General features: G+C 42.7%; 1 protein-coding gene across 3 annotated transcripts in view; it reads left to right on the forward strand.

Moving 5' to 3' along the window:
• SYNJ1 (synaptojanin 1) overlaps positions 1-9,972 on the forward strand; it is an 88,458-nt gene that overhangs the window by 71,688 nt on the left and 6,798 nt on the right. For 2 of the 3 annotated variants that reach the window (XM_007447412.1, XM_007447413.1), the window contains exons 24-31: positions 2,080-2,289; positions 3,610-3,717; positions 4,268-4,306; positions 6,248-6,295; positions 7,609-7,647; positions 7,779-7,849; positions 9,499-9,607; positions 9,873-9,948. In XM_007447412.1, the coding sequence (XP_007447474.1) occupies positions 2,080-2,289; positions 3,610-3,717; positions 4,268-4,306; positions 6,248-6,295; positions 7,609-7,647; positions 7,779-7,849; positions 9,499-9,607; positions 9,873-9,948 (700 nt within the window). The remainder of the gene's footprint in view (positions 1-2,079; positions 2,290-3,609; positions 3,718-4,267; positions 4,307-6,247; positions 6,296-7,608; positions 7,648-7,778; positions 7,850-9,498; positions 9,608-9,872; positions 9,949-9,972) is intronic. The other variant, XM_007447414.1, reaches the window with a different exon arrangement.

Below are 9,972 nucleotides of genomic sequence, written 5' to 3' on the forward strand. Positions count from 1 at the left end.
AGCAGAGAGCTCTGGGCCCACCAGGCAGCTCTGATGACAGTTTAAGGCCATGCGTTTTTATTAGCTTGGCCAGGAGGATGAGATAGAGATGGGAGAGGACTGGTCCTGGGATCAAACAGAAATGCAGACTTCAAGGACAGGCAGAAGAAGGCTGCCCGTAAAAGGAAAATGAGAAGAAAGAACCAGAAATGTGAAAGAGCCAGGAGAATATAGCAGCTTAAAAATCAAGGAAAGAAAAGATAACAAGGGAGAGTGGTCTGTGGCAAGAAGGAGAAGTGAGCACCGCAGCCTGCCCTTTGGGTTTAGTCCCAGGGGAGGAGGCTGTTGGTGACATTCAGGAGAGTGATTTCAGTGGAGTGAAGGAGGCAGATGGTGGTAAATCGGGGTGTGGATGCAAGGTGAAGACGTGCAGAGAGTGTCTGTAGGCAACTCTTTACAGAAGTTTGGCTAAGGCGGGGGAAAGGGAGAGGAAGGCAGCTGCTCCAGGGAGTGTTATTTTGAAACAGGGACGCTTGAGAACGCTTAGTGCTGATGGAAAGGGCTGACGCCATTGGGGAGGGGCAGGGCAGAATGAGCGGCAGAATATGGTCCCTGGGAAAACGGGGGTGGGCAGAACCCCACTGTTTCCATCCACAAATACCTGAGTGCCAACCACGTGGTTATAGGCTCCAGTTGGGGGACAGGTTGTTGAAGAGAGGGGGTCCCATCTTAAGACTTCCCTTTTCTCTGTGAAGTTTAAGGAGTGGGGCAACTCATGGTTTCAGGAGAATTGAGAAGGTTCAAGATAAAGCTCCTGAGAAGGGGTCAGGGGAGAGCCAGCCAGGAAATTGTGGAATTGCCAGGCAGCCCTGGGAGCCCAGATGAGGCTGAAAACCACAGAGTTAACGTGGCTCCAGTCATCGGGGCCACGTGGTTGTCTCTGGCTGCAGCACCCAGCAGCCCAGGTGCGCAGTTATGGAGAGGTTAGACAGTGGAGTTGATGCAGGCGCGATGGAAGAATAGTGCAGGAGGGCAACGGCTGAGGTGAGGAGCCAGAGGACGTGAAGACAGATGCAGAGATGCAAAATCAAAGGCCTGGATCCTGGTGAAGTCAAAAGAGGAAAGAGTAACTGAGGGCGAGAGTGAAAGTGGGAAGTGGCGGTCAGAGTGCGGTGCTCTGAGTTCACTGTGTCAGAGGCACTGCAGTCCCAGGGGGCGTATGCGCCACGCGGGGAGGAGGGCGTCAGCAGGGAAACGACGGGGCTGCTGGCGGGCTGCGACCACGTGGGCCTCGATGTCGCCCAGAGAGGCGGCAGAACCCAGCTTAGCAGCTTGCTCTCTCCTTAGTCCTCAGTGAATGGGTTCAAGAGACCAGAAGGGTGGGGGCGGGAGATTGTGGCAGCAAGCGGGGCTTGAGGTGCTACATAAATTCGTGACGGCACAGCCTCAAAGAAATAGGCCTTTTTGTTCAGGGTTGGAAGACTGAGTTCTGCAATTGGAATTGGGTTGCAAGGGGCACCCTGACCCCACTTCCCAACCCTAAGGAAAGAGGAGGTGAGGGGACCTCAGGGGAGAACCAGCTCCCCCCTGTTGTGCATATGTCAGGTTGGGGGAGTACAGGGGACAGAGTAGCGAGGAGACTTCTGGGGAAGGCGTGCGACTGCGTGAGAGCCTGGCTACTGCAAGGGCAGGACCTGAGTTGAGGGCACTGGGGAACGGGCAGTTCCATTGGCGAGAAGGAAGGTTTGGGGGGAGAGCATTAAGCTTCCAAGTGAGCCAGCACTGAGACAGCTGCTCAGTGGAATATTGAAAGCTCTGGAGCCAATCCAGCTCCAGGTGTTCGTCACCACCGGCCTCCTGTTGCTCTGAAACCGAAGGCGATCTTCAATTACATTTCCTCTGAGAGCGTTTGTGCTAATCTACTTTCATATGTATAAAATGTTTATATTTGCCCACATGCTTAACCTATATATGTGTGCAGGGTCGTAATGTTAAACGTGTTTATTTTATGTATATACAACCCCTTAAAGCCTAGATAGGTGAAAAAAAATCTGAGAAAGTTAACATGGTGGTAACTTGGCTGACCTTGCACTTTCTCAGGTGATGTTGATGACTACAGTGCTGAGGTGGAGGAAATCCTTCCTCAGCATCTCCAGCCATCTTCCAGTTCTGGCCTTGGCACTTCCCCAAGTTCTTCACCCCGGACCAGTCCCTGCCAGTCACCTACCATATCAGAGGGGCCTGTGCCTTCCCTTCCCGTGAGACCAAGTCGAGCTCCCTCAAGAACACCCGGGCACCCAGCTTCACAAAGTGTGTATTTTACTTAAAGTTTTGTATGACTTTCCCTGGCTAATGCATTTGATTTTAGATGGTTAAACCTCTGATGCCCTTGCCTCTCCTTTGGAGACCCGTTTTTGTTTTAACTTTCATATCCATAGGCTGAAGTGTAGCATGTTTTCTGTGTATACAAAAGAGGAAAGAGGAAACTTCGCAGATGGTAAGCCCTAAATGGAAGGGATACTCATCACTGTCACTAGATGAGAATTTTTCTTAGTTCTTTTTCTGTGTGGCCAGGCTTGTCCATGTCTTATCATTGATGATTTTCTATCGTTATAGTCAGAACCCATAAGTATTCGGGCTTAACTATCTATCTGTACATTACCTAAATTATAATATGAAGCAGAAAGAGACAAGATGTATTTTTTGAATTCAACTTGATAGTCACGACTTCTCCAAAGTTGGAAGATTTGTCTCTGGAGGTTGTTACGTTACATGGCTTAGTCACTGTTGCATGCTAACCAATGTCTTCAGAAAATACCTTCCATTTCATAAACTTCTCTAGCTCGCCCATGCTACTCTTAGAGACTGGCTTCATTCAATAAATTCAAGCTGAGCCAGGGCATAGAGAGAAGAGACGCGCTTTTCTTCTCTCCTCTCTGTTGGCCAGTGGACTGCAGGTGGCTAAACTCACACGGTACTTCATGCCATCTTTTCTTTTTTCATAATATAACCACTGTCTCTTTTTTTTTCCGGGTGCGTTGGATCTTCGTTGTTGTGCGCGGGCTTTCTCTAGTTGCAACGAGCAGGGGCTATTCTTCTTTGCGGTGCGCGGGCTTCTTATCGCGGTGGCTTCTTTTGTTGTGGAGCACAGGCTGTAGACACGCAGGCTTCAGTAGTTGTGGCACGCAGGCTCGGTAGTTGCGGCTCGTGGACTCTGGAGCGCAGGCTCAGTAGTTGTGGTGCACGGGCTTAGTTACTCCGTGGCACATGGGATCTTCCTGGACCAGGGCTCGAACCCGTGTCCCCTGCATTGGCATGCAGATTCTTAACCACTGCGCCACCAGGGAAGCCCCCTTTGTGCTGTGTTAATAGGGCCGCTCGATAAATCCCCTTCAGCACCTGGGGCCTGGGTCAGAAGTCCACAGAGAGCTAGCCTGATTGCTCTCATGGTACCAAAGGGTAATGTAGTAGCAGAACTGCTTATGTTATTGATACCAGAAGTGTGTGTCGTTACACTGTAGTACAAATTTAGAAAATTAGCAAAATAATTTATCGTACCGTATAGAAAGTACCTTTGTGCTTACGTCCACTTGGAATGTGATCCTCTTACTTCAGGTACTTTTTCGGTAGGTTCTCCTGTTGACACTCAGCCCCTGGAGCCCAAGCGGCCCCCCCCTCCCCGCCCGGCTGCTCCTCCTGCGCGTCCAGCCCCCCCGCAAAGACCGCCTCCGCCTGCAGGTAACAAACCATTTTATTTCCATTTTTGCTCGATTTAAAATCTCCCTCCACTCTGTTAAAATGTTTTGCACGTTTCAAACTTTTAGCTTCTAGATTTTACTGTTTTTCTATCACTGGTGCTACCTCCTCAGTTTTTCTCTAAAAAACGTGGTGGGTGTGACAGAACAGGGAAAAATATTGTTTCTCAACTAGATTCCTGTAACATGTTTTCAGAGCTGACCTTTTACAAGTGTGAAAGAAGGGTTTGTTTTGTTTTTGCTAATGGGGTTGTACTGATTTCTATAAAATGCATGATTAGAACTAAAGAACATACATATACTTATTTACTGTAAAGTTTATATTTGTTTAAATGTTCTTTTAAAATAAGTATAATGTTGTTTCTATTTAGAAGCATTTGCATTACATAATAGCTTTTTTATAGCACCAAGACATGAATATGTGGTTTCTACATGGTATTTGACATCATGAATACTATAGTAAATCTTTGACATTTCAGTTCTTTATTTAATGTCGTTTCCTTTCTGCTGCACATTCTCTTATGAACCATAAGGGGCTAGGAGTCCTGCACCTTCTAGAAAAGAATTTGGAGGTAACCATTTATATTTGTTGTAATGTATGGATCTTGGTTCATTAATTTTTTTGGAGTTTGATTCCTATAACTGAAAGCCATTTTAGGTTTGTTTGATAAAAGTCAAAATGAATGATATTTCTATGTCAAGTTAAAAATCGCTCCAAACTTCCATTATATTCCTGTTAAGTAAAAGATTAGAGCTTGGTTTTATCAGTGAATAGAATTAACAAGAGCTTCCATTTCCCAGATAGAGGTGAATTACTCATCAAGGCCTGATATACTTTTTCTTAACAAATACAGTCAATTTGGTTACAAAGATTTAATTCCCCCAAATCATACTACTTTCAAAAGTGATTCAGGCACAATGAATATAGAATGTTTCCCAAGTATTTGATTATATTAGATTGTATTAGAGCTCTAGTACCTTCCCTTGCCAGTAGCCTGTGGATTAGCAAAGTGTCCTAGAAATGCAATTTAAAGTTAAAATAATTATCTGAAATATAGCTTTCATTTTGCATGGCTTTATCATAACTTGTCATAACATTCATGCGTCATTTTTAAAATGTAAGAACAATTTTCTTTGATATATTTCAATAAGGAAATTCTTACTAACACATGGGTCACTTTTTGTTAAAAGTGTAGTTTACTTGGTTTACATGAAACCTTTCACAGAGTGTAGTTGGAGGTATACATTTGACAAGCTTATTTAATCTAATTCTCAGGAAAGGCTGAGGCAAGATATTTCAGTCCCACAGAAGAGCTTTTACAAATCCAGTTTTAATATCATTAAGGCTCACTATACACATGCAGTTGGTCTTTCTACTCTAGCTGCCTAAGGACATTGCGGACCGGCTCGTGTGTTGTTACAGATTGACTTTGCTGTGTGTAGATTTTAGTGACTTTGTATAATAAGGGTAGCAAAGTTACTTCAGCACTGCGGCCTCTGCAAGATACTGCTGGAGTATAACTTTTCCATTGACTTAGAGAAAACATTAATTTTTCCCGTTTCAAACTTGTGCTTTTATTTATAGTTATAATAGACTTTTATTTATTTTCTCCTTTAATTAGGAAAACAATCTATAGAAAATAAGTTGCTAAATAAATTTGTGAAAAGTTATACATGTTAGCAACTCAGTGGCTTACTTAGAAGTCTGATTTAATTTTTAAAAATCGCTTCTCTTCACAATTCTTTTGTAGACAATGTTCGCACTGTATTTTTTTAACCCTATAAGCCAATAACTGCTTGAAGGCAATAAGCTGAAAGCAATTACAGTACTTTTAGGTTTTTCTTTTAAATAATGTATCGAAAAATAACTTCTAAGAGACTAATATAGTCTCAGAGATTTCATATGAAATTGGAACTTTAAGATTTTTGCTCCTTTTTGACTGGCAAATATTGGAGCTTTTATTAGTGATTTAACTCTGAATATAAAGAATGAGATGATCATAGAGCAAAGGCTTTCATTACACATATTTCTCAATTCCTTACTGCTAGTAATGTCAGATATAAAAAGCAAACTGTCGGGCTTCCCTGGTGGCGCAGTGGTTGAGAGTCCACCTGCCGATGCAGGGGACAGGGGTTCGTGCCCCGGTCCGGGAAGATCCCACATGCCGCGGAGCGGCTGGGCCCGTGAGCCATGGCCGCTGAGCCTGCGCGTCCGGAGCCTGTGCTCCGCAATGGGAGAGGCCGCAACAGTGAGAGGCCCGCGTACCGGAAAAAAAAAAAAAAAGCAAACTGTCCTTCTCTTTCATTCTAACTGTGGAAAGGGCCAGACTCAGGTTGGGCCAGGCACCTAAAGTCACTTTGGTTTGTATTGATATCTTTGAAGAAATTTGAAACAGTGAAAGAACTTTTTTGCAAAAGTAAGCTTAACTCAGAAATTGTTTTGTGTGCCTGCCTTTCATTCTGTGTGTTACGGGCCCTGAACAATATACAGCTTCTGTTCTTTCTCTAAAAAGGTATTGGAGCCCCTCCCAGTCCTGGGGTAGCTAGGCGAGAGATGGAAGGTAACAAGACTTTTGCATCATAGAAATGGATCTCTCGTTTTATTTCTAAACGTCAGCCCCTCCAGTGTTTAAAGGCATACCAAATCTTTTCTTGGTCCAACTGTAAACTCCCCCTCCCATCCTTATGTATACCTTGTAACTTTGTATTTTTTTTCTCTTTCCATTCTGTGTTGTGTATAGTTTCTAATGGACGTCCATTTAATTTCCGCACAATTCTCCTGTTGTTTTGCACCCTGTGTTGTATATATTTCATATATCCTTTGGATGTGAAATTATTGTACAATGTTATTTTAAGAAGAATGCCTTCAAAATTCTTTTCAGAATAAGTCAAATGTTTAGAAATGTACTATACTAACTCTGGAGTTTTAAAAATTAATAATTGTAATTAAACCTTATTAATTTAATTGTAATTAAAACTTATTAATTCAGGTCCAAGAATATAGTGTTTTTTGGATGATTTCAGATAACAGAAATGTTTTAATGTATAATGACGCTGAACTAAATTTGCTTAAAAGGCTATAAAAACTAGAAGCCATTCATTAAGATTATAGTTCTTAAAAAGCTGATGGGTTTCATACAACAATCACACTTGAATTTCCTTTCAAAAAGAATAAATATGAGATGCAGGCCTCAATAGTGTCCCCTAACTCCTTTTGGCCCCAAAAGTAGTTTATTTCATTTCATCCTTTTACTACCTTTCTAATGAGTTTGAACCGTAGTTTAACGTTGTCTTGCATAAGGCAGATATTTGGTGATAAGATGTGCCTGTCTTCTACCCTCATCATAGGATTTTGCTATAGAAATCCCAAAGGTCTCATCGTGAGATTCCTTTATCCATAATGACATCTACAACGTGAAGCCCTGAAACAGTGCCATTAGGCGCCTCTTGTGTGACTTGGAAAATGTAGTGCTGTGTGTTTGCTCCGGAGCTGTTTGTCCACCAAGCTCTGGGAAACAGCGGGGCTGCATCTTGTGACCATCCCCCTAAGCTGACCATGTGTTTTCAGGGTTCACAGGAGAGAGCTCTGTTGGGAAAGTCACCTTAAAAGTGACCTTCTGAATGAGGTATCAGACCAAGTGCTAAGCTGGCTCCCATGAATGTCACTCTCAGTATCCTAATTTTTCTCTTTTTGGGGATATTTCCTTCAGAGCTGATAATACGCTTCCTTCATCATTATCTAAAGCAAAGTACTTCTGTTTCCATCTCATGCCCCCATTTCTGCTGGTAATGAAACAGAACAGCCAGCCAATGTTATGCAGTATGGCTTGATTGTTCACTTATGACTAATTTCTTTTTCCTTCCTGCTTCAAAGCACCCAAAAGCCCTGGAACGACACGGAAAGATAATATAGGTAAAAACACTTGAATTCAGCTTAACCTTAAAACTGGACCATGAATAGACACTTGGGATATAAGTGCATGGTTTCTTGTTTCTTTCTTTTTTACAAAAACTGAAATACATGGTGCGATGTCTTTGTTCCAGGACGCAATCAGCCTTCACCTCAAACAGGACTCACAGGCCCAGGACTTGCTGGATACAGTACAGCCAGACCGGTAGGCAGCACCTCGCCTGGGAGCCAGGAGGTCTAGGTTCTAGGTCTCAATTTGCTGCTAATGAAATGTGTTATCTTGAAGAAATCATGGGGCCCATTAAGGCCCCAGTTTCCTCAACTTTAAAATGGGGAATTGCACTTGATGCTCTCCAGGGTACCTTTCAACACTAAGAGTATTTTAACATCCTCTTCAAAAGTAACTAAACATACTTCCTTATTTGATTAAAAGTGATACAATTAAGTAGTTACAGTCGCTACATAAATATCTTAGAATCTCTATATGAGGAAGTGATGTTTTGGGGCAACTTTTTATATTATCTGAGTAATTCTTCAATCAGAAGGATGTTAAAATTAGATTTCAGAAAACCCATTTATGATAGTCGGTCAACTAAAGCTGGTTCTAAAGGTATTAAAAGCAGGAGGGCAGGCGGCATTGCAGTGCCTTTCCCTGTGTTGTGAATCTGTGGTTTTCTGCGTGTTTATCAGTGTTTTCTCATACACAGAATTATCCTCTTATTCACCCAAGTGAAAATTTTCTCTGGGATAGAATAAGTAACTTAAAGGGGAAAAAAAAGAAAGAAAGAGAACAGAAACCAGGATCAGTCTAGTGGAGCCTGAGACTGTTGGGAGGCCTCCAGCTGAAGAGTAAGAAGTGGGAACTGTGACTGTAACTGGAAATTAAGAAACTTCTGCTAATGAAGCTACTTCTGATTTCTAAGGAATCCTCATAAGATTTGTAAGATAGAAATACTTTGTTCTTTCTCTTGTAGCTTTGTATTTAACATCCAACCTAAAGGCCTTTTTCTATATATAACATCACACTCCAAAGTAAAATGTCTGTGCAGGATACCTAAAGATAGCCATTACCCACTCTCCTTTTTTCCAAAGAAGGGGAAATTGCTATCCATCGATTCTACCACTTCCCACAAAGTACTTTCTTTATTTAATACTGTAAGAATAGAGAAGGAAAGTCAGAATTTTGTGAGATAACATTCATAGCTTTTGCTTAAAATAAGGAGTATTGGGGGCTTAAAGCCTTCAGCAAACGTGTGAAAATTGAAATGACGTTTTTCACCAGTGTGTCTTCCAGTGTATTTATTTTAGCATATCGAGTAAGCCACTCAAGAGGTTTTACATCTGTGTTTAAAAAAAAAGACCTCGGCATGGTTTTTCATAAGCCACTTAGTTACACAGTGCATGTCCCTCTCCACGTCCTCGTGACCTGTAATACCATCCCCGTCGCCCATTAAGGCAGCATTGCACAGGATGAAGAGCACGGCCCTGCAGCGGGTCAGACCTGAGTCTGGCTCCTGGCTCTACTTTCTAGCTCTGTGGCTTTGGGAGAGTTGTATACATTTCTTCATCTTCATTTATAATAGAGATGATAAAAGAATACCTACCTCTGAGGGCCATTTGGACAATGAAATGGAAATGCCTACACAGTGCTTAATTAACACAGCACCTGGCACATAGTAAACAGTGGAAAATAAAAAGGAAGATTTTTCAAACTTATGACGATGTGGCTATAGAGAGCCATTAAAATGACAAGAGGCTGAGGAAATGAGATGAGATGCAAAAGGAAATATTTTCACCAAATCTTATCTGTTGAAAATAAGTAAATATCTCAACGGTTACGTTTTCCATTTTTAGATTATTCCACCCCGTGCCGGGGTGATCAGCGCCCCCCAGAGCCATGCTCGGGTGTCTGCTGGAAGACTGACTACTGAAAGCCAAAGCAAACCATCAGAAGTACTGAAAGGTAGGCCCTGTATTAGAGACAGCAGTGCCGTTCTGTATTCTTTCCCTTTTTCTTTTTCTTTTTCTTTTCCTTTCTGCAGTCTCTCACTTTTTACAACTTACTCGAATTGGGATAGCCTTGTGTCTTTCTTTGTGCCACAAGAAATGAGGCTGCTTGGGGCCAGGGGTGGGCGGGACAGGGACTAGAATCCCCTACATTTCACTAAAGGAAGGATAAAAGGTGGTTTTCTAGAAAACACCTAACATCTGGAAATGACTTTTTTTAGGGCCGGCTCTTCTTCCTGAACCACTGAAGCCTCAGGCCGCCCCTCCTGTGCAGCCTTCTCTGGCCCCGCCGGTTCAGCAGATGCGGGAGCCTCTTTTCCC

The sequence above is a fragment of the Lipotes vexillifer genome, unplaced genomic scaffold (assembly GCF_000442215.2).
Source record: "Lipotes vexillifer unplaced genomic scaffold, Lipotes_vexillifer_v1.1 scaffold689, whole genome shotgun sequence".
Classification (NCBI taxonomy): domain Eukaryota; kingdom Metazoa; phylum Chordata; class Mammalia; order Artiodactyla; family Lipotidae; genus Lipotes; species Lipotes vexillifer.